A 23,178-nucleotide genomic window follows, 5' to 3' on the forward strand; every position below is an offset into this window, starting at 1 on the left:
GCCAGTGTATAAAACATGTATACAAATCCTCTGCTACAACCTCAGCTCAGGGATATTGTTTTAAGGAAATTATTTTCGTGCTGTAGTTGATTCACGGACCTTATTTTTGTTGAAGCTGGGAATGCGATTGGATAAACGATCGAGTATTCGTTTGCCATTGGACAGACAAACGGTGGGAGGGCCGGGCATAGACTCAAGGAGGAAGTTTTAGTTTTGAGAGTATTGATTCTGTTGTTGTATATTGTATAATTCTTACATGCTTGGGTGTATCTTTGGTTTCAATTCTTGCATTGGCTACATTTCAGCAATTTATGGTTCACTCATGATGTGCTTATACCCGGAGGACATTTTATGACTGTCTCTGAGCACTATCTCCCTCAAAAGAGGGCTTGGCTAACAGTGGACGTTTCCCTCATTACACTGAATCAAAAGTGAAAGGGAATGTTTCAGGGAAATGTTCAATTGCTTGTGTCAAATGCAGATACATTGACTGCTGAAACATCACGATGAAGTGCTCCAGCTGTGGCCATATTGCATTCGAAAAGACAGCCAAGTTCTGCAGTGAGTGTGGCTTCAAGCTATCTGCACAACCTTCAATCCAGGCACCTGGTCAGTTTTGCATTTTTCTCTCAAAATGACCATATTTGAATAGTGTGTTTGATGAATGTCATTTGGAGTATGTCAACCTATTGTTGTGTTACCATTGAAGAGGTCTGTCCTTAAACCACAGATCAGTTAACAATAATAATAATAATAATAATAAAGATGATTACTTAATTACTTTTATACTGTTTGGAATGCTCTGAATGTAATAAACAATGTTTGATCTATACTCTGCTATAGTAAGCTAAGGAGCACACAACCCTTGGTTATATCCAGGAGATAAATATGCCTATTATCTATTAATATCTACTAATATATATTAATTATGTTTCTTGTATCATGGATAAACTGTCATTATGTTGTTTTCTTATGCCTGCATAGCCAGACGGTCACAATATTACCAAATGCCATGCACCTTTGAGGTCATTTCTAGGAGCCCTATCTAAAGACCTAAACAAATGCTATCTAGCATGCAGTGTTCTATTTCTGTGCTTGCGAAGGCTATGCTAATCGTCTCGTAGGCTCCCATATTGTGATACTATTTAACTCCCTTGATTTCCTATATTCATGGTCCAGTCTTCTGAGATACTCAAATTGAGTGTATCAGACACCTGCACCTTACATATGTAATAAATACGTTAATTTAAGCATACATACGATTTGAAGTGGCATTTATTTGTGCTCCTCATTCCAGATAAAGATGCTGACCCTGTCCCAGATGCTGGCCTTGTTCCAAATGCTTCAGAGCAATCTTTGAATGAAGGGGCTCGGAATGCAGTCTCGCAGAATGAGTCTTCATCCCTGGACAATCAAGATAACAGATCCCCCAAAAGGCCTAACGAAGACATCAACTCCAACCCTAAGACAAAGGTGCATATCAGCCATGCCATCATAATAATGATCATTTCATTGGTTTAGTTAGTACAGTTAAGCGGTATCCTATTTCAGATGTGTTAGAAAACGTAATTTGTAATACAACTATGTTGCTCAACCAGTTATACCTTTGATGGTCATGTAAATACCAGGACTCTCATAAGAGAGAATGAATATCAGTTGTTGTTGTTGTGTCCAAAAGCGGAAAAAAAAGAAGAAAAAAAAGAAGAAAGATGGGAAAGAAGACACTTCGTCGTTTGCATCCGATCAGATAACCTCTGACCTTTCCGACATCTCCCTAGCGATGAAGAGTGAGGGAGCAGCAGACTCATCTGATAGCGACAGCTCAGTCAGTGTAATGAACGACACTCCAGACCCACTTCCTGTCACTCCGGACCCCCCGGCTCATAAGCAAGCAAGTGCAATGGGAGCACCCAATAACACCAGACCATCAGAGAGCCCACCTGACAATCACAGCCTTCAAGGTAGCACCCTTTCAGAAGGCAGTGCAGAGAGCACGTCTGCTACAGAGCCAGGGGTCCAGCATAAAGGAGAGGGCGATGCACCTTCATCACTTGTAAAGGACACATCCGAATCAACTCCGACAGGCACTACTACCTCTCTCCCAGAGTCTGAGGGCACGTCCTCCACTAACACTCCACAGTCAGGCTCAGTCGAAGTCAGTAAGATCTCCAACGAGACGGGTCCCAAGCCGGCGACCAATAGCACAAAGAACAAGAAAGACGCTGCCAACTCCAAGAAAACGAACGAGGACCAAACTGCGAACGCAGGCCAGAATGCCAACCAGAGTAAGCAGGGCAAACAGAAAGGGAAAGCAGATGCAAAAGAGCAGCAACAGAGGCAAAGCCCTGCTGCCCAAGGGCAGATGGTTTTTGGGACACAAAACAAACCAGAGGTAATTATGTGACCCGGCTTTTTGGAGAAAAAACCAGCTTACCTTTACAATTACAATTGGGTTAAGAGAGATGTAGTTATTATTTAGGGTGTTTATTGGGGTGGCTTATAGTGGGCTGTGACATTTATGCATTAGACGGTGAACAAAGGTTCCAGTGTTGACCCACATCGGAAGGTGGAGGACATGGAGGTCCAGCAGTCTGGCCAAGGGAAAGGAGACGCCTCCACAGCAACACAGAGTCCAGACACCAAGACGAACCAGACAGACAAGTCAAGCAAAGAGTCTGACAGCAAGACTCAGGATCCTCCACCACCTAAAAGGTATCCTCATCCTTTGCCAACTGATTTGGTTTGTCAGAAGTTCTTGTTTTGGATAGCAATACCAGTGGCAATTCTCTTTATACAGCATCTATCTTATTTGTCCTTTGCTTTATCCCATTTCAGGATAACATCAGGGAAGAAGCAGATACCTGCCTGTGACAGACTCACCATTTATTTCCATGCAGTCCTATCAAAGGATTTCAAGTTTAACCCAGAGGAGGACCGCATATTCATCAGGGCTGGGGGGCGCATTGGGAAATGGGACGAAAACACTGCTGAGCTCACTGTGACTAGGTAGGTGATGCTTGGTGTCTTTACAGTGTTCAAAATAGATTAGGTCAGTCATACAGTTAGTATACATCTTCAATACACCACCATGTGATATATTTTGTATAGAAATTGTATTTAATGTACAAATTGATATGCAACATACATTTTTGTGAGACTGGTTTACTCGTATACAGGGACCTTGGAGTGCATGGATTCTTAGTGGAAGGCACCCATGTCACAACAAAAGAGAAAGCAGGAGCTGTGTCTATACCATACAAATATGTCATCTACAAGAGCAAAAAAAAAATATACGAGTTTGAGTATATCTACAAACCGGATTCTTCAAACGTGACTACGAATAGGTGTCTTTTTGTGAAGTCCCATCTGCTCAATGCAGAAGGTGGGTTCAATTCTATACCGCAGCTTCACAAAACCAAATCAGTCTTTATTACATGCCCTAGGTGTATTTCTCTTAATTTAACATCTTGTGAATATCAGTGTTAGAATGTATTTTATGTTAAACTGGTGTGTTTTGATTTCAGGGGACTGGCATCAGTATGATGACATCATCTGCGTAGAGCCACCCACGGGTGTGATAAAACGCATCAAAGCTTTATGGTCTGATCAAAGGAAAAGTGTCATAGAGGGCAGGGAAATCGCAGGGAACATAATGCTCGAGACGATATTTGATCTTCTTAGGAGTTGGAGTGACATCAATCTCAGGAGTTTCATCATACAACTGAATCAGTTTTATGAGATCTATGGAAACCCCTATGTGTATGAAGATACACACAGGAAATGGCAATCATTGGACTACAGTGAAAACGACGTAAGTGTGATTTGAATGACAGTTCTACCAACTGCTTTGAAAGATAAGCACCATTGAACCAGTTCAAAAAAGGACTGTTTCCTCCTTTCACAGGTCAAAAAGCTGCTGAAACAGTTCATGTTGAAGAGTGTGATTCCTCAACTGCAGACAGAAGGGGACCTTAATAGTGACTACGTTAAGGATCCACTGAGAGCGGCATTGATAATGCTGTATGTGTGGAAAAAGTATGCCCTCAGAATGGACAACGGAGAACTCTCTCGTCTCTGCACAGCCCTCTGTCTGCCTAAATTTCCAAAAGAGGAATTCTTGCAGTACTGGACAGACTTTGCACAATCTGTCTCAGAACTCAAAAGGTGGGTAGTATTTGTTACTAGAATGTAAAATGTTTTGACTGAAAGTATTCTACATACTGAGATAGGCTGACCCAAATGGTAGCAGTAACTGAACTCTACACCTAGAAGAAACCAGTAAACCAATATTGGCAGTTTGTTGGCTTATTTGGAAGGCAAATTGTGTGTGACCCTCTGATGATTTCTATATTTCTCCAAACCAGTGTGACAGACACATTGTTGATTCTTATCAACCATGTGAAAGAATTAGGAATGCACCGGTGGATTCTGCTCATTCCCCTTCTCCACCTTCTGAAGGGCACCTCCAAACCCTTCCAGCCAGTCTCTCTCACCACAACACCCAGATATGAACATTCTTGGGCAGGCCTGCAGGGCATCAAAATGACCACAGTGACACTAAACAGTCAAGACAGGAAGTAAGTCTGTCTAATATTATACACTAAAAGATAACCTGGTCCATTATCCTATGCCGTATCATTATTATGATTTACTTGTCCTCTGTTGTAGAGCATTGTTGAATCTCATGAAGAACTATAGCCACATGGTGGAGGTGGACAGACTGGTGGTTCGGTCCTGGATGTTTTTGATGACCTTAGATGAACTGATACCATGTAGCATCGCCATCAACTCTGATCTCTTGGACATGCTTAACATCTTCATTCTAAAGGCCCCTGTGGACATATCCTACAGCAATAATGAAGTATGAAGTCCATTTGATGAAATTGTTCTAAAGCTTTTAACATAATACAACTGTTATCATTCATTCTGCGTTCTTCCCTGGCTTGCAGAAAGTTTCCGAGGCACTTTCACATGTTCAAAGTAATCTCATTGAGCATAGATACAGGTCAGTAAAATTAACTATAAAATAATGTAAAGAAATGTTTATTTGAAATGAATCATGTATGTATGTATGTATTCTATCAGTTTTATTACAATGAAAATATTCACTTTTGATGTATTTGCAGTTGTCACAATCAGAGTTATGGGAGAGACTGCCTGGCAACTGCAGTAAAACTGCTGGACAAGATCTGCAAAGGGGTTCGGTCTACATACACACAGAACTTCTCAGATGTCCCTGTTGCTTTTATGAATCTTGTAGTCTTAGTCTCAGACTTTGCCCAGTCATCTGAGACAAAGGTATGTGAATATTAAGTTGGCCAATATTTGCATGGAAATATGGCCAAGTAGACAGTGTGACAATGTTACTGTTTAGATAAGAGGTCAATTTATTGTGTTTGTTATGCGTTTATGTTAGTATGTAGTGTCCATGCAGTTTTATTGCTTTACTACTATGTGATTTGAAACGAAAAAATGATTGTCTTTTCAGAAATATTTGTATATATTTGAATAAGGACTGTGCTAAATGAAAAGCTTACTCTGTTATAGGTGACTCAAGAAAAAGAGCAGGATCATACACAAACTAAAAATCTGGAGCAGCTGGATGTGGCAATGGGAATCATGAGAGCCTGGATCAACCAAACCTTTCGAGAGAAGCTGCTGAAAAGAGGTCTGACCTCCATGTACCTCAGTGTACAAGTCTCCTCAACAGAAATAGAGGTGAGATGAAGATGTGTCTACATTATTGTGTTATTATGTCATCCTTTGAGTCTCATAAAATACTGTGAAAGTACTGTGAGTACAGTTTTACCCATGTGCACAAACTTAAATTAACACTGAATCAACTACAGTAACCATTATCTTTGATCACCACAGCATCACAGGCTAGGGTACTGCACTAGCGTAGTAAATTCTTACTTGACCTAGTTGACTCAGGACCCGTAGTTTAACCAAAGATGTGCGTGGGGATATTGTTCTTCAATAACTGTGGGAATGATGTGACAATATGTTACATGGTTATAATTCTAGTTTAACCTGCCAATTGATAATACAAATTTATTAAAAAAAACACACAGATTAAGGGAGGATATATATAAGGCATATATGGACAATATAGACAATACAGTTTCATATTGTCACAATAGCAAAAAGTATCAATACAATGAAGAAATGCCATATCTGTGCATTTTTCTTTTTTTTTTGTCATAGATGTGGAACAACGTCCTCTCTCTAAACTTCAAGAATGAGGATTTCACAAATGAATGGAGACAAACCTTCACAAAGGATTTAGAGGGTAAACTTCAGCAGGTATGAATTTGGTTTACAAACTCGAATAAGAATATTGTATCCCAGGTCTTTATCAAATATCTAACTAAAGCATCTGAACACATATTTTAGGAGTCCCATCTGGATCAAATTGATGTATACGTCTCAAAGTTTGAGGTGATGAACAAATCTTACCCACATGTAGCGAGGAGTATTGAGAAGTGTGCCCTCGAAGCTGTCACTACACTGTGTCAGGTATGGGAATCTTAATAAACATTTGACCCATGTTTCCTCAACCACATTGGAATGTGAGTACTAAAGATGTTATTTTGTGTGGATATGGTTTTTGCACTAATTATACAGAGTAAGTCTGAAGGCAAGCTGTTTGAGAGGATAAACTTCATGAACGGGAACTATAAATTTGGAAAACTCATCTCTGCCATAATCGAGAAATCTTGGCCAAAAGATAGCCGTGGGCGTTACCAGGAAGAAGAGGAGGTGGTCCTTCATCACCTCCTGTCCTGGACTGCTGCCAAGAACATCTTCCAGCTACATGGTAAATGCATAAGATCAATTGACTTGGACTGTAGTAGTTTATAGGAAGTCAGGTGGCTGAGCGCTTGGGGAATTGGGCTAGTAATCTGAAGGTTGCTGGTTCAATTCCCAGCTGTGTCAAAAGATGTTTTGTCCTTGGGCAAGGCACTTCACCCTACTTGCCTCGGGGAGAACTTACTGTAAGTCGCTCTGGATAAGAGTGTCTGCAAAATGATTAAATGTTAATGTTATCACTCCCTTTGATCAGGGGCAGTTTCCTCCACTAAATGAAATGCTGTTTTTTTAGGTGCTGATGAAAAGCTTGTAGAGCATCTTTCTGACCTGGCCAAAGAGAGAATTTCAGTAGCAATTTCCTTCTTCACGGCCATCTCCAAACAGCTGATTCAAGGAAACATCCAGATTAACCTGCTTAACTGCATTCTGAAGAAGAAGGATACTTTCACAGAGCTCCTAAAAATAGGTATGTCTACCTGTTGGGTCGTTATTCAATTGTCATCCATGTTAATGATACTGATATGAACATGAAATGGCTTTAATAATACATATGTTTATGCAGACTGTCTCTCTGAGAATGAGCGTTACAAAGATGGCACCTCGATGAACAGGCTGCTGCAGTGGAGACAGGAGGAGGTTAAAGCTGTGTATCACGAGAAGGAGCTCGTGAAAATCCTGCTGTCAATGAGCCGCAAACTTGAGGAACACATCACAGGTGAGAGAAGGGAAAGTTAAGAAATTAACGAACCCTCACTGTTTCAAATAATTTCTTGGTCTCACATGACCTTTTTCCTAGTTAGTTAAAATGTTAAATCTGTGTTGCAGTTGATTTAGAAGAGTTGGAAGAAAGGCAAAGCACCGACATCGAATTGATGACCTTGGACCAGTTTATGGAAGTTCATTCATTTGAACAGCTGTCCTCGCCAGTGTCTGGTGTGGTCACATTCTTTGACCTTGATGAAACCATAAAAAATATGGCAGAGGTTCTTCTTACTTTTGAAAAAAGCTTCATATTCAAAATGTGCTGGCTGGAGGAGGCTAGATTATATGCTAGTGGAAATGCAAATGGTGAACTTGAAGAAGCTGGAGTGGTTGACATTATGGCGACACCAGATATGATATACGACAACATTTTCCAGCCTTGTTTTGCTAAGTATGAAGAGATTTACAAATGTCTGAAGAATGGATCTCTTAGGCTTGGGGAGGTCGATACCCTCTTTAAAGCCTACAAAGGAAAGTATGAGGGGCTAGCAGAAGAGCTGGAAATCATGTGCAAAATCGACAAATCCAGTGACAAACAGTGGATCCAGAGAAGAGCCCAGCAGATTGAGCAGTACCATGAGCTTCACCTTGCTGTCGCTTCAGCTGAAGTCATTATGGTTGTCCGGGAGACCCTTGGCCTTCAAGGCGACTTCCAGGTTCTACAGACTTTGTTAGAAGTTGTAAGTACCTTGTGCCCATTCAATGAACATTTTCCTAATGCATTTATTGTGCTCCTCATCCTAACGATGTTCAACTGTTTCTAAGACACATGCTGACTTCAAGAAGGAACATCTGGATCGTATCGACAATGACCTAATGCAGGCCAAAATGGTTCTGGTGGATATCACAGAACCTCGCAGACTGTGTCTCCTGGAGCTTGGTCTCCGGAGAAACTTTGTCAACTGGGTGAAAGATGCCCTTGAAGGTAAAGCACTTACATGTATTTAACATGGGTCATCATGTGAATACATCTACAGAGTTGATCTTTTCAGTTGAATGCATATGTAAAACACCTCCATACCTTCTGTCATTCCAGATATCAATGAGCTGAAAGTGTTTGTCGACTTGGCCTCCATCTCTGCTGGAGAGAATGACCTAGATGTGGACCGTGTCGCCTGCTTCCATGACGCTGTCCTTGGTTACTCCTCAATGCTCTATGAACTGAAGCCTGACTCCGGTTTCCTAGCCCTCAAAGAGATGCTGAAGAAGCTTTGGAGGGCATTGGAGAATGACACCCACCTCCCTAAGAAGCTGGTGAGATTAATGTCTCAAATGGGGGAAACAGTTTTGAATTTGGTGCATACGAAACTGACTTGCCATTGATCTTTTTTCAGCAAGACACTGCTCGCCACCTTGAGTGGTTGAAGACTGTTAAGGAAAGCCATGGTTCTGTAGAGTTGTCCTCTCTCTCTTTAGCATCATCCATCAACAACAAGGGTATCTATGTCATCAGTGCACACAATGTAAAGAAGGTAAACAGCTTCACTATTAACAGAATGCTCTTTCCAAACCATTAAGAAATTGTTGTCCCTCCACTAGAATGGTTTGACTTTGAGATTAGGTTCTGTGTTTATCTATCAGCTTAGCTATAAGGTAACAGCTGATGCACGGATTGTGATTGACATAAGCACAACACTACACGTTATTGAGAATGCGATTTCACAGCATTTTTGTTCGATTTGATCAAATCTAGTTGAGCATGGACACAGCTGTGAAGCTGCTGATCCCAGAGGACCATGACGAGGACAGGGAAATGCGTTCCTACTCGTTGGAGGACCTGAAGGAGCTGCAGAACAAACTGATGCTCATGTCTGGAAAGGGAGACCAGGGTCAGTGTGAGGTAGAGCAATTTGCAGAGGTATGTTGAGCATCTCATCCTGCTTTGAATATTGTATGTATCATTTGTCTGTAATGACTGTAAATTGATTTTAGTAATTGACAGCCAATTGCACTTTCTGCATTTTACTTTTAGGTCTTTGCTAGTGTTCAAAGATTAGCCGTGGCATTCATTGCTCTATATACAGCTGGAAATCCCCTGTTCAGGTACTGGGAGGCCCACATCAACTGCAACTCAGGCAGCGAAGAATCAGGGATTGTTATGGACTTCCATTTGGGCAGTGTTGTCAGTGTCATTATGGTGGAGGGAAGAATGGTGGATCAACTGCCTGAACTGTGCAAGAAAATGGAGACTTGTTTGAAATACTGGGAAGACTTCATAGATAAACAGAGATCTGATCATTACTACCTTAATTACTACACGGCTGAGCAGATTGTCTACCTGTGCAGTAAGCTCACTCAGCAAAAAGTGACTGGCTTGGATGACCAAGTTATCATGATGTTGTCCTTTGTGAAACCCAACTGCAATGCCTCAGATCTGAGGCATGTTTGGCATGCACTCCGGTATGAAATGCTCACCAAACCAGCTGAGCAAAATAAGGACATTGACTTTCAGACCTTTGTGGATGTCTCTTGTGGTGCGGAGCAAATACCTGAATTGATAGAAGAGCTAGATCTCTCAGATAATTTGGCAAGTCTTGTTGAACAAGCTAGTGGCACACAGAAGCTGAATTTGATGTGGAATGCGTACATGAAAGACATGAAGACCTTCCTCCCTGACACTCTGGATGTCAGAAGTCTAGGAAGACTTCTGGAAATACTGGCCAACAAAGAAGATGAGACTGAGGATGAAATCACTGAAGAAAAGAAGGAAAGCATCCTCTTTAGACAGATGCCGCATGGCCTTGCCACAGGGAGCCCGAACCTCATTGTTTGTCCGCACGAAGATGTCTTGACATCTTGCATATCCATTTACATGAGAAGTGAATGCGAGCCATTGCCGACTTATGACGAGGTCCTTTTGTGCAGCTCATCTACACCTTTTGAACAGGTGGAACTTTTTCTCCGGCGCTGCCTCACTGCTGGTTACAGAGGAGACAAGATCCACACCTTGCTGTATGGGGATCAGCTGACTTACGAAGTGAGCTCCAAAGTTGAGAACTTCTTCCAGCGAATACAGGGGCAAAGCAGGAAGGACTACAGGCTCGTGTTGATCTGCAGTTCAGACGGAGAGCATGCCTACCTTCCCTCCGCCTTCAGCAAACACAGACTGCACATGGTACCTCAGGAGCCCTTGGCTCAGATTCAGAAGTACCTCACCAGACACTACACTGTCCCAGCAGATGAATGCAGTGCTGCTGCTGTGTTCAAAGATAGACTGTGTGTTGGAGTTGTGTCATCTGAAAGAGCTGGGGTTGGTGAGTGGTATTCCTTTCGTTATTTGTTTATTTCCTATTAAGGTATGAGTTGTCTTTAAAATCATTTGTTTGTTTCCCTATTTTTGCAATAAAGGTAAATCACTTTACATCAAGAGGATGTACGAGAAACTGAAGGCCAGCACAAAGACGTCTTCACTGCTGAAATGTATCCGCTTGATTGATCCAAGGGTTGATGAAAATATCCTTGTCCACTCTCTGCTCAAGACACCACAGAAAGCAGAACTGATCATCTTCCATTTTGATGTCACAACATCGGTAAATACAAGGCACAATGTTTATTTATTTTTATTTTTTATATATATAAATTTTATATATATAAATTCCATGATATTCCTAATTGTTGGGGATGAATATTCAACAGGTGCAGAAGGGCCTCAATCAGTTTCTGTTTAAACTGCTGGTCCTACGTTATTTAATGGATTCTGAGGGACGAATGTGGAAATGCAGCAGTCAGCAGCTTTATGCAATTGAGATCCTAAGGTCAACTGTAAAGTTGCCTAGAAATGTCTCAAGAAAGGTATGTTTTTTTAAAGACTTTGTTGAAGGCATTTACTTGTCTTGATGATTGAGGACTTCATCTTTGCCCTGTTTTCACAGAGTCAGAATGCAAACACCACATTCCTGGATGTGTTCCCAAACATAATGTGCCGCCCTCCGAAAGAGGTTTTGGAGATGGAAATGAGAATGCACGAAGATATTTGCACTGTGAAGCCAGAGGACCCTCTAATGGATCATCAAGAGTTCAGAAGCGAAGCCTTTCAGAGGCCATACCAGTATCTGACGCGATTCCATAATCACGTGGATCTCAATGCCTACATGTATGGAGGAGTTGAGGGGTCCCATGGAGAATGCCTGCAAATGCTCCTCATGCACTGTGGCATCATGGATCCATCTTGGGCTGAGTTGAGGAACTTTGCGTGGTTCTTAAACCTCCAGCTAAGAGACTGTGAGACGTCTGTTTTCTGTGATGCCTCTTTCACAGGCGACACTCTTCAGGGATTCAAGACCTTTGTGGTGGACTTCATGATTCTAATGGCCAAAGACTTTGCCACTCCATCACCCAGCATTTCAGACCAGAGTCCTGGGAGGCAGCAGATGGACCTCACTGGGGTGACCGATGAAGACTTGGCCCCCTTCCGGATTAGGAAGAGATGGGAGTCAGAGCCACACCCATACATCTTCTTTAATGACGACCATGTATCCATGACCTTTATTGGTTTCCACCTTCAACCTAATGACCAGAACTTTGTTGATGCCATTGATCCATCTACGAAACGGTTAATCAAAAAAAACGTCATGACAAAGGAGCTGTACGAAGGCCTAAAGCTACAGAGAGTCCCTTTCAACATGGACTTTGATCAACTGCCCAGAGCAGAGAAAATTGAACGCATCTGCAATGTTCTGGGAATCCAGTGGCCTCTCGATCCCGATGAAACATATGAGCTCACCACCGACAACATCTTGAAGATGCTGGCAATCCACATGCGATTCAGGTGTGGCATACCTGTCATAATCATGGGAGAGACCGGATGTGGAAAGACAAGGCTCATAAAATTCCTCTGTGAACTGCGAAGGTGTGGAGTGGCCACTGACAACTTGAAACTGGTCAAAGTGCATGGAGGAACAAGTTCCGACATGATATACACCAAAGTCAGAGAGGCAGAAGCCATTGCATCTATCAACCTAGATCACTACAACTTTAATTCTGTTCTTTTCTTCGATGAGGCCAACACCACAGAAGCCATCAGCAGTATTAAGGAGGTCCTCTGTGACAAAACTGTTGAAGGAGAACTTTTGAATGTCAACTCCGGCTTGCAAATCGTTGCTGCATGCAACCCCTACAGGAAGCACACAGATGAAATGATTCAGAGGTTAGAATCAGCTGGCCTTGGATATAGAGTTCGAGCTGAAGAAACAGATGAAAAGCTGGGGTCCATTCCGCTCCGTCAGTTGGTGTACAGGGTACAGTCGCTACCACCAAGCATGATCCCCCTGGTGTGGGACTTTGGTCAGCTCAATGATCAAACTGAAAAGATGTACATCCAACAAATTGTCCAGAGGGTGGTTGCAACCAACAAGGTTGAACCAGACTACATTACACTGATAACAGATGTCCTGTCCACCTCGCAGAAATACATGCGGACAAGGAAAGATGAATGCAGCTTTGTAAGCCTGAGGGATGTGGAACGTTGCATGCAAGCTTTTGTGTGGTTCTACAAAAGCCATGAGATGCTACTTGCAGAGCTTCAGAAGTTTGTGAAGAACCAGAACACGGAGAGGGGTGAGAGAAATCCAAAGGGCTTGCATGAAAGGGATCCAGTCCTGTGGTCTCTGGTGATGGCAGTGGGAGTGTGCTATCATGCCTGCTTGGAATACAAAGAGAAATACCGAAAACGAATCTGCAAGTGTCTTCCAGAAGCTTACACCCCGGTGAAAGTAATGCAGGAAATTTCCCTCATGCAGGACCTCCTTCTGAGGGGAGTGCCCTTGGGGGAAACCATTGCAAGAAACAAAGCTCTTAAGGAGAATGTCTTCATGATGGTGATCTGCATTGAGCTGAGAATCCCCCTCTTCTTGGTCGGAAAACCAGGAAGCTCAAAATCTCTGTCTAAAACCTTGGTTGCTGATGCCATGCAAGGCCAAGCGTCCCACTCAGAACTCTACAAAAGACTGAAACAGATTCACTTGGTGTCTTTCCAGTGCAGCCCCCACTCCACACCAGAAGGCATCATAAATACGTTCAAGCAATGCGGACGTTTCCAGGAGGGAAAGAATCTGAGAGAGTACATTTCTGTGGTGGTGCTGGATGAAATTGGCCTGGCTGAGGATTCCCCCAAAATGCCACTAAAAACCCTCCACCCTCTGTTAGAAGAAGGATGCATTGATGATGAGCCCCTACCCCACAAAAAGGTTGGATTCATCGGCATATCTAACTGGGCATTGGACCCTGCCAAGATGAACAGAGGAATCTTTGTGTCCCGTGGTGACCCCGATGAGAAGGAGCTGATCGAGAGTGCTAAAGGCATATGCTCGTCCGATACAATGATCCTTGAAAAGGTCAGAGATTTCTTTCAGCCCTTTGCTAGAGCCTACCTAACCATCTGCCGTAAACAGGGGAAAGGCTTCTTTGGCTTGCGTGACTACTATAGCTTGATCAAGATGGTTTTTGCCATCACCAAGGCTACAGAACAGACTCCAAGTGCGGAGAAGATTGTGGAGGCAGTGCTGAGGAACTTCAGTGGCAGAGATGATGTGGATGCTGTCACAGTGTTCTCCAACAGGCTGCAGATCAAACCAAATCTGGAGAGCATTAGTGCTATTGAGCTGGTGAGGGAAAACATCAGAGCGATTGGTCAGGAGGAAGAATGCCGCTATTTGCTGGTTCTGACAAAAAACTATGCCGCTCTGCAGATTCTTCAGCAGACCTTTTTCTCAGAGACCTGCCAGCCTGAGATTATCTTTGGTTCCAGCTTCCCCAAGGACCAGGAGTACACCCAGATTTGCAGAAACATCAATCGAGTAAAGATCTGCATGGAAACCGGTCGAACCATTGTGCTCCTGAACTTGCAGAATCTTTATGAAAGCCTCTACGATGCTCTGAACCAATACTATGTCTGCCTGGGTGGACAGAAGTATGTGGATTTGGGCTTGGGAACCCATCGTGTGAAATGTAGAGTGCACAAAGACTTCAGGCTCATTGTCATTGAAGAAAAAGAAGTGGTCTACAGGCAATTCCCAATCCCGCTCATCAACAGGCTGGAGAAACACTACTTGGACATTAACACTGTCCTCAAGAGTGAGCAAAAAAGAATTGTTGAAGAACTGGAGAAATGGGTGGGACAGTTTGTTGCCCTTCACAATCAACACAGCATGGCATCACAGGCCCACAAGTATCAGCCTCCTGATGTCTTCATAGGCTACCATTCTGACACATGTGCTTCCGTGGTCCTCCAAGTCACAGACAGAGAGAACGGAGAGATGCACGACTCAGATCCCCAAAGAAAAGTGCTGGATGAGGCTAAACTCATCATGCTCAACTGTGCCACCCCTGACTCTGTTGTGCGGCTAGACTGTACAAGTCTCTCCAAGGTGGAAATCGAAGGTTTGACCAGAATTTACTTTGAGGAGCAGAAGCATAGTTCTTTGGCTGACTTCATGGTCTCCCACATACAACAGGACGACCAGTGTCTTTCCTCTTTCACAGAGGTAAATTGTTCTTGTCTATACAGTATTCAAGTATTATTTAATTAGCATCGTCACTCATTAATCTTGATTGGCTTTCTTAGGTGACAACATTCTCCAGACTTCTGACGACATGTGACATTGGACCACTGGAGGAAATGGTGCAGAGTGTAGAACTCCTCTCTCTACAGCAATTTGACACCGAATATTCCTTCCTCAAAAAGATCAGGTTTGTTTATTGAAAAGAGGTGTCGTATGGAATGATTTTAATAACAAAAACTATTCTACAGTCTTTAAAAATAAATAAAATAAACTTCTCTCCTCAGACATTTTCTCACAAGAGAAACCAAAAGGAAGAATGCAACTAGCAACAAGATCCTTATCATTCAGTCTGACTTTGTGGAAGCTTCCCACAGCGCAAATCTTATTGCATCTGCAAAGTAAGTCAAGTCTAAATATTTTGACTTGTGAGTCAGTGGTAATGAGTGTTACGGCCCTGCTGTTATGCGTTTTCCCCTGGTCCTTTGTCTTCTGCTCTCACTCTCAGGTTCATGTTTTAAGAGTGATTCTGTTTGGTTTTTAAGATATTCGGCCATTAACGAAATCAACAAGTCAAGACGTGAGGAGATAGATGGGAAGGTTTTCATCTACTTTATCACCAAACTGCCAAGGATGGAAGGAGGGACTTCTTATGTTGGATTTCATGGAGGTAAGGTCATTTGGAGATAAACTTTTGAAGTACATTTTTAACTATTTCGGATGAAACATTCAAAAGCATTTTTCCCTAAAGGTCCATGGAGGTCAGTCCATATAGATGACCTGAGAAGATCAAAAGACATTGTGTCAGACATCAAAGCCTTGCGCAATCTGACAATAAGCCAACTCTTTGAGGAAAAGCAAGATCAGAGTGAACGTAAATATATAGAATTGTTCTTGTATATGTTTTCAATAGATTATAAAAAATAATGCACAAATATATAAAATAATCGACAAGTACCAATAACTTTCTGTGTTTGCGTAGCTATGGAGATTGATGACATGTACTCTGAGACAGAGCTACCTGAGACGGAACAGGGGGACCAGTCTGTGAGTTCAGTTAAAACAAGTTAATCGTCATTTGTCATTGTTGTGTCGAGGCTGCTGCTTATTTTCCTTTTCTTTATGACATGCCACAGGGCTTGGAGAGTTTTGTGGACACAACAGCACTGGTGCGTAGCTGTGTCCAGAGTGCGGTGGGCATGCTCAGAGACCAAGTAGAGGGTGGCAGCCGCAGCACCAGGAGAGTTGAGATCCTGCTGACTCTTCTGTCCGACAACGAAGAAATAAGAGGTGTGCAAACCGTGATCCGTTTTCCACTCATTCTCTTGATACCATCTTGTCGCAAACTGCTAAAACATCATTTCTTTACAATGTTTCTTGTCTGAAGGAGAATTCTTGAAAACTGTGAAAAGACGCCTTCATTCTCTGCTGGTCACCTACGATAGCAGTACCCTCTCTTCAAATAAAAACAACTGGGTCATCAAGGAGGCGTCCAACATTGATGCTTTACAAGAGGGTGGCACGTTCAGGTAACAAAACCATTTTCTGTTATATTTTAGGTCTCGGTGATTGTAATAAGTTAAAAAGCAATTAGGCCATAGGAAGGTAGTAAGTCTTAACACGTTTTCATGTTGATAAACATCCTTATAAGGCACTTATTACCTATTAAGGAATACTAAACTCAACATACAATAACACTAACCCTAACAGACACACCCTGTGGAAGCGTGTCCAAGCTGTGGTCGTACCCTTTCTGGCTCAGCTGATCTCTGTCGTCGACCGTGACCAAAACCTGGACATCCTTCTGGACACCAACTCTAGTGACCCTATCAAGAAGCTGTGGTTGGACATCTTTGGGAATGATAAACTACTGGATGTCCCCTATGCAAGAGTGGACCACAAGTTAGTAACATCTGCGGTGTAACACTTTTAGTTCATCATTGCGAGTCGAGTAAATAGTGCACTATTTCGCACTATTTCTTTTCCAGTCTAGATGCAGGTTCTATCCTTGTTTTGATTATCATTCTCTAAAAATCCTTTCCTTCACACAGCGCCGAGTCCCATACTATCCTGGTCCAGAACTACATTTCTCCAGATAAAAATGTCAGCTGCAGCATGCCTTTCAGCTGGAGGATCAAGGACTACCTGGATGAACTGTGGGTTCATGCTCTTCATCGTGAAGGTAACTGCATGCAACTTAACAAATAAATAGGTTGCTGCTGTGTGTCAGTCTCTTGTTTGAGTGCACTGAGTGTGAATGAGATACCATTTCCTATCACCTGATAGGCCACACTCAAAGTCAGTTTGAGGAGTTCTTTGGGAAGACTCCACTGGGCAGATACATCTTGAAAGCAGAGAAGCAGATGCAGGAAGAGTTTTTCCATAGATACCTGCAGGATTTCATCTCCATGACAATGAACCTTTCCTCTGAGCATGATCTACAGGTAGGATCATTCAGTCTTAAAAGGTTTATGATTTTCACTTTGGTAGATCTTGTGGATTTTCTTGAGTGTTTGTGTTGATGCTCACAAACCATCTAACCCTCAGCTCCTATGTGGTGCCCTGAATTGCTGTGTTAACGAGCTGCGAGTCCATTCTGAAGTCTCCATGGAAAATGAAGTGCTGTCACTACCTTGGGTCCACGCGGCCTACCACAAATTTAAGACCCGTTTGCAGAACCTCTCCAGGATGATCCACATTGAGCCCCAGATGCCTGCTGCTCTCCAGGGCAACATCCACGCCAGGGAGGGGGCCGAGCTGGTAAGACGATGCCCTGGTTCACGATGGTCATGGAAACCCTATCTTTAAATTAATTGGGGAACACCACAAATGGTAATGCAAAAGCAAAGGCAGAGACCCGTTGCTGCCCACAACATGGCTTTTTAACGGCTCTTAGTCTTTGTGAGCTTGAATGGGTTTTTACCTAATATCATTTCAGCTCAAAGGCTATCCTCCCTTTCGCCCCACGCCTCTAAGGTCCTGGATGTGTATGCAGCGTTGGCCTCCGTCGAGTTCCTGGAGCCCCAGGCTCTGGACACAGACTCCCAGAGACGGGCCTGGCTCAGGCAGGTCAAGAGGCTGCAGGTCCCCATAGAGCTGGTGTGCTCCGAGGAGAGTGTGAGGCATTACGGAGAGAGGAGCAAGACCATGGCTGGCAGGGTCCAGTAAGTTCCATGTCGATCTAATGAAACGGGTGGTTCTTACTATGCGTCATCATACTCGTTATGCATTACTGTAAACCCCACCTGATTCTGAGCTGTACGACCAGGGCACGCAACAAGGTCACAGAGCTACCATCAATCCCTTTGATTGTATTCTAAATGCGACTTTTCTTTGATCTGCACTCTTAGAAATAAAACTATTCCAGACTATTGCAGTGTGTGTTTAATTGACGTCACTATATTGTACTTTTTTTGCACCATGTGTGCTGACTTTGTGTGGTACCTTCTAGGACTGGGTGGAACCGCATCTTCTCCCTGTCTTTGTTCGTGGAGCACATGTTGCTGGGCATCGAGGGAGTCGAGGTGAAACTGAAAACACTTGTCTTGGAGCACACGCGAGGACTTGGCAAAGTAAGTTTTGTTCATCATCTAGTCATGAGTCTTGTTCAACCCCCTAGCCATGACGGACAAGGATGTATAGTCTACAAGTGCATTCTTTCTGTTAACCCTGTCAAGGTACTGGAAAAGAGTTCTGACCTAAAAATGCAGAAGCCGTTTGAAGATGTGATCGCTATATTGAAGGCCTGCAAAGATGGAGCAGTGGAGTGTTTCTTCAGGTGTGGATGGTTTTTCTATGTGCCGCTGTGTTTAAGTGTACGATCAAAAATACATGATCATTTCCAATTACATACACTGTTATCAACAAGGCAATGACAAGACAAAGATTTGCTTGAATGTTTCAACTTCACTCCAAGTTTCAAATCCAGGACAATAATGGGTGGACGCCCTCTTTTGCCCAATCAGGTTTGGCCTCCAGCCATGCCCAGTGTGTTTGGGCGACCCTCAGGAACCCCTCAGTCTGCCCTGCAAACACATCTACTGCCTGGGCTGCATCAAACAGTGGCTGATCCCAGGCCAAATGTACTGTCCTCTGTGTATGGATGCTGTTCCCGACGATCTCTCCTTCCAACCCTCAGAGGACATACGGTATGGAAATACTCACCTGCCCACCTCAAAAGAAAAACAATGAAAAACAATGAAAGGATGAATTTTTCCTTTTTGTCATGGATTGATGGTGTTTTTATTTGCAGTCAACTCATCAACCGGAACGCCCAGTTCAGGAAACGGTGCAATGCCTTCTTCATAGACATGGTCTCCACCGTGTGCTTCAAGGACAACACCCCCCCCTGTCAGAACATTATTCGCCACCTTCTGTCATTCCTCATGGTGGAGGTCCAAGCTGTACCCATCCTCAGAAGTATGTTGGAACAGCTCTTCATGTTTGTTTGGGTGGATGTCTGAGTCTGTGGTATTCTGATGATGTGTTGTTTTTCCTGGTTAGGCAAGCAGATTCTGACCAAGGCGCTTTCTCCCTTTGATGACTCTGTGGATAAAAACCCAGTGGTGCGGTCTGTAGTGCTCAAACTTCTGCTCAAGTACAGGTAAGGAGCAAATGGTTGCTTTTTACATTCACAATGTTTTGTAAGTCGTGGTCCACATTTGGTAATTCAATGGATTTTCTTCAAGCTTTAATGACATCAAAGGCTACCTGCAACATCACCTGACTGCAGTGGAGCAATCCAACATCTTGGAGGAGTCAGACAAAACAAATCTGTACTCCCTTTACATAAACTGCTTGGAGGTATGTCTGAATAACCAGAGCATTGCCTGTACCTCATACATGATTGTCATAAAAAAAAAAATGCTTTTAAATGAATCAACATATATGACACTAATTATAGGTGTTGCCGCAAAAAAGTTTCTAAATTCCAAATAGTGAGTTCCAGAGTGATCGCAGTTGCTTCCTGTGGTTGTTTCCAGGACTCGATGTTTGAGAGGACGCAGTGGCACACAGTGGCAGAGCAGCAGGCGTGTCTGAGGGACGAGAGAGCCTTCCTGGGGGACTTCCTGCAGTCGCACGCTGCCTCGGGGGCCCAGGGCGCCACCGTGGAGTACCTACAGCAGATAGCCAGGACGCGCTTGTGTCTGGATCTGGCTGCAAGCCTGCTAGTGGACTCCCTGGATGTCACAGGTACCTCGTCGTCTGGTATTTGGGATCATATGTCAAGTGTCCTGTAGCGATGACAGCCTGACAGCGATTCCATCCACTTGGAAGAGTCTGGTTGGACGGTTTTCGAACAATGTATTTCTTGTATAATATTCATTGTTGTCATGTCGCTCGGCCCTCTCTCTCATTTACATTTACATTACATTTATTCATTTAGCAGACGCTTTTATCCAAAGCGACTTCCAAGAGAGAGCTTTACAAAGTGCATAGGTCACTGATAATAACAACAAGATAGCCCCAAAGCATTGCGGGTAGCCAAAAACAAGAAGTACACATTGTGACTCTCTCCCTTGCCTAGAAGTATCCCAGAGCGGACCCCGGAATGGTTCCGCTGCGTTCCTGGCCAGTGTGATGGAGCTGTGCGAGCACAGCAGGAATGACTGGTACAGGGTCTACCTGATCCGCAAGATCTGCAGCCAGCACGGAGTCGAGTTTGTCCAGAAGCTCCAGAAAGAGGCCAGCGTCCGCTGGCTGTTCCCTGAAGAAATTCTTCAGCAGGTAACTGCTGGCTATAGTCTTTGGCTATTGTCTATGGCATTCTTGAAATAAATACTGGATCTTCTCATTTGATCCTGTGTTGATTTGCAACAGTATAGCCATGCACTCTGATTATAGATGATTCTGGTTCTGTATTTGTTGGGCATACAGTGAACGGTAGCACTGTGTGTGGATTCTCTCTGTTCTCCACCTGTCAGAGTCAAGATGACAGCCTCATAGATCAGTACCTCGTGTGTGGAGAGGATTACAAGGCAGTTCGAGATGCTGTCGCCAAGGTCATGGTGGAGGGCAAAGCGAAGAGATTGGATGCGGCTTGCGAGGTAATTCTGTTCTGTTTAACCTCAAAACGAATAATCATAGTACATGCTAGTGTAGGCTACATTGTTCGGAGAAAAGACTTGCTCATAAGCCCGTGTGTGTGTGTGTGTGTAGGGCTGTGCGTGTCCGCCACACAGAAGGACAGTCTACCTCCTCCTGGCTCTGTTCAGAGAAGTCACCTCTCTCTACAGGGCAGCTAACCCCGCCTTCCACCCCAAACCTCAGGTCAGTCTCTCCACATCAAATCCTCATAACATAAACCGATTTGGGAGACTTGTCTTTACAACACGTGACCAAGTATGAGTGACTCTTTCTGTACTCACCTCTCCTAGCAATGTGAGACGCTGGTAGCTTTTATTGAGACCTCTAAAGTCCTGGTCACCCCAGAAGTGAAGGCTTTTGCCCGGGCTCTGGTGGCCAACCAGCTGGGGGCCATGGGAGTCCGACAGGGGGCCTCTACAGCAGAGAGTGTGGTGGTGGAGCTCACAGTTCACCTGGCTGCTGTCTTGCTCTGTGGGAACCCGGGCGTGATGACGCCCCTTAAGCAGCTGGCACTGGTGCCCGCCAACATGCAGGTGGGCACACTGTCCCCTCAAGCCTGTCTCGCGCCGCCTGGTCTTTCTCCTTCAGGAATGCTGTGTTGGTTCGAGCTGTTGCATCGTAGCACCTGGATTTTCTAGGGGCATGTTTGAAAGTGGGGAAGATAGTGTGCTGGATAATATGGAAGTAACCAAAACAAATTTAGATCCGGTGCATATTTGAATGTTTATCCCCCCCAGCATCCACCAACTTTAATAAAGAAAATCTAATAAAAACTATAACACGTGATGCTAGTGATGCGCCAAAATGAAAATTTTGGGATTTATGGGAATTCAGAAATGTCAATGAATCCCATTAATCAACAAATTCACTGAGACGTAATGGTTATTCCACAGAGAGCCTTCCTACCCACTATGCCAGAGGACATGCTAGCAGTAGCTCGCCAGGCCATGGGAACATTGCAGTGGTACTGTGAGTACTGACTAAGGCAACTGCATATCAGAGGACATTCAAAAGATCCTATCAAACATTCTTCGTCATAACCCTACTCGTTATCTTCCACAGTGTGTCCAAATGGTCACCCTTGTACCATTGGAGAGGTATGTAGCATGATGCAAATTTAAGCATAGTGACACATTGTGACTCTTTTGTTATTGGTGGATGCTTTCTGTATCAACTTTTTTATTTTTTTATTCATGAAACATTTAAAAGACTTATATTCAGCCAACCCCATCATTTATACAGTGTGGCCAACCAATGGAGAGAAGCAAGTGTCTTGACTGTGGAGCGGTGATTGGAGGAGACAACCACAGACCAGTCCAAGGCTTCAATGTTGCTGAGGACCAGTGAGTACAGTCCCGCTCACTAACATCCACGTGCCTGAATCCGTGTGGTTCCAAACGAAGAAAATTCCCTTCAACATGGCCGCCTGAGCCCCATGGTCTCGTCCTCGTTAGTGAGGAAGTGTTTGGGTGTGTCTCCTCAGGGGCGACCGCACCCAGACTGGCCACGTGCTGGGAGACCCCGGGCGCAGGGCCCAGCCTGACATGATGGACACCAAGAACATGTCTCCCGTGCCCTTCAACCTGGTCCGCCTGCTCACCCACATGGCCATGCTACGGGGCTCCACCAATCACCGTCAGGTAGACACACACAAGCACAGGTGGAACCACAATGCTAGTTTGACGAGCATTCGACTCACTTGACTCTGAATGTCGCTCGTCCGCCTCTCTGTCTTTCTCTCTTTGGACTCCAGCACGTTGCTGCCCTCATCAAGCCTCCAGTGGCAGACCCAGAGACGTTCCTCATGGCCCACGTGCAGAAGGACGTGGAGCAGCTCACCAGGTCCCTGGGGAAAGGAGCCGACGACACGGTCAGCACCGTCCACCTGGTGATCAGCAGCCTGCTGGAGCCTCCTCAGCCTGGACAGTGTAAGAGGCTACGACCCCTGCTTGTCCTGCTACTCTAAACTACATCTTTCCTCCTGTGTAGTCACTTTTTCAAGGTCAATTCATAGTCACAA

The 23,178-nt window shown here is 43.9% G+C and overlaps 1 protein-coding gene across 1 annotated transcript in view; it reads left to right on the forward strand.

Annotated features, from left to right (window-relative positions):
- Positions 1 to 23,178, forward strand: part of LOC146253166 (E3 ubiquitin-protein ligase rnf213-alpha-like) — a 28,877-nt gene that overhangs the window by 766 nt on the left and 4,933 nt on the right. Inside the window, exons 2-56 of the mRNA XM_084677269.1 lie at positions 482 to 609; positions 1,298 to 1,473; positions 1,679 to 2,392; positions 2,528 to 2,712; positions 2,836 to 3,006; positions 3,177 to 3,382; positions 3,525 to 3,811; positions 3,905 to 4,164; positions 4,365 to 4,577; positions 4,669 to 4,861; positions 4,950 to 5,005; positions 5,127 to 5,298; positions 5,548 to 5,718; positions 6,208 to 6,306; positions 6,397 to 6,519; positions 6,628 to 6,820; positions 7,106 to 7,279; positions 7,376 to 7,528; positions 7,639 to 8,255; positions 8,341 to 8,500; positions 8,612 to 8,829; positions 8,910 to 9,047; positions 9,269 to 9,433; positions 9,548 to 10,829; positions 10,924 to 11,105; positions 11,212 to 11,367; positions 11,448 to 15,056; positions 15,137 to 15,261; positions 15,359 to 15,472; positions 15,617 to 15,741; positions 15,823 to 15,945; positions 16,054 to 16,118; positions 16,208 to 16,361; positions 16,459 to 16,600; positions 16,782 to 16,973; positions 17,123 to 17,253; positions 17,358 to 17,515; positions 17,619 to 17,831; positions 18,048 to 18,235; positions 18,523 to 18,643; positions 18,749 to 18,849; positions 19,037 to 19,219; positions 19,324 to 19,490; positions 19,575 to 19,674; positions 19,760 to 19,874; positions 20,054 to 20,264; positions 20,599 to 20,798; positions 20,996 to 21,118; positions 21,231 to 21,341; positions 21,449 to 21,691; positions 22,052 to 22,127; positions 22,221 to 22,255; positions 22,401 to 22,501; positions 22,642 to 22,798; positions 22,912 to 23,086. Of these exons, the coding sequence (XP_084533395.1) occupies positions 507 to 609; positions 1,298 to 1,473; positions 1,679 to 2,392; positions 2,528 to 2,712; positions 2,836 to 3,006; positions 3,177 to 3,382; positions 3,525 to 3,811; positions 3,905 to 4,164; positions 4,365 to 4,577; positions 4,669 to 4,861; positions 4,950 to 5,005; positions 5,127 to 5,298; positions 5,548 to 5,718; positions 6,208 to 6,306; positions 6,397 to 6,519; positions 6,628 to 6,820; positions 7,106 to 7,279; positions 7,376 to 7,528; positions 7,639 to 8,255; positions 8,341 to 8,500; positions 8,612 to 8,829; positions 8,910 to 9,047; positions 9,269 to 9,433; positions 9,548 to 10,829; positions 10,924 to 11,105; positions 11,212 to 11,367; positions 11,448 to 15,056; positions 15,137 to 15,261; positions 15,359 to 15,472; positions 15,617 to 15,741; positions 15,823 to 15,945; positions 16,054 to 16,118; positions 16,208 to 16,361; positions 16,459 to 16,600; positions 16,782 to 16,973; positions 17,123 to 17,253; positions 17,358 to 17,515; positions 17,619 to 17,831; positions 18,048 to 18,235; positions 18,523 to 18,643; positions 18,749 to 18,849; positions 19,037 to 19,219; positions 19,324 to 19,490; positions 19,575 to 19,674; positions 19,760 to 19,874; positions 20,054 to 20,264; positions 20,599 to 20,798; positions 20,996 to 21,118; positions 21,231 to 21,341; positions 21,449 to 21,691; positions 22,052 to 22,127; positions 22,221 to 22,255; positions 22,401 to 22,501; positions 22,642 to 22,798; positions 22,912 to 23,086 (14,125 nt within the window). The 5' untranslated portion in view covers positions 482 to 506. The remainder of the gene's footprint in view (positions 1 to 481; positions 610 to 1,297; positions 1,474 to 1,678; positions 2,393 to 2,527; positions 2,713 to 2,835; positions 3,007 to 3,176; positions 3,383 to 3,524; positions 3,812 to 3,904; positions 4,165 to 4,364; positions 4,578 to 4,668; positions 4,862 to 4,949; positions 5,006 to 5,126; positions 5,299 to 5,547; positions 5,719 to 6,207; positions 6,307 to 6,396; positions 6,520 to 6,627; positions 6,821 to 7,105; positions 7,280 to 7,375; positions 7,529 to 7,638; positions 8,256 to 8,340; positions 8,501 to 8,611; positions 8,830 to 8,909; positions 9,048 to 9,268; positions 9,434 to 9,547; positions 10,830 to 10,923; positions 11,106 to 11,211; positions 11,368 to 11,447; positions 15,057 to 15,136; positions 15,262 to 15,358; positions 15,473 to 15,616; positions 15,742 to 15,822; positions 15,946 to 16,053; positions 16,119 to 16,207; positions 16,362 to 16,458; positions 16,601 to 16,781; positions 16,974 to 17,122; positions 17,254 to 17,357; positions 17,516 to 17,618; positions 17,832 to 18,047; positions 18,236 to 18,522; positions 18,644 to 18,748; positions 18,850 to 19,036; positions 19,220 to 19,323; positions 19,491 to 19,574; positions 19,675 to 19,759; positions 19,875 to 20,053; positions 20,265 to 20,598; positions 20,799 to 20,995; positions 21,119 to 21,230; positions 21,342 to 21,448; positions 21,692 to 22,051; positions 22,128 to 22,220; positions 22,256 to 22,400; positions 22,502 to 22,641; positions 22,799 to 22,911; positions 23,087 to 23,178) is intronic.

The sequence above is a fragment of the Hypomesus nipponensis genome, chromosome 17 (assembly GCF_054491055.1).
Source record: "Hypomesus nipponensis isolate SF chromosome 17, ASM5449105v1, whole genome shotgun sequence".
In the NCBI taxonomy this organism is placed as follows: Eukaryota; Metazoa; Chordata; class Actinopteri; order Osmeriformes; family Osmeridae; genus Hypomesus; species Hypomesus nipponensis.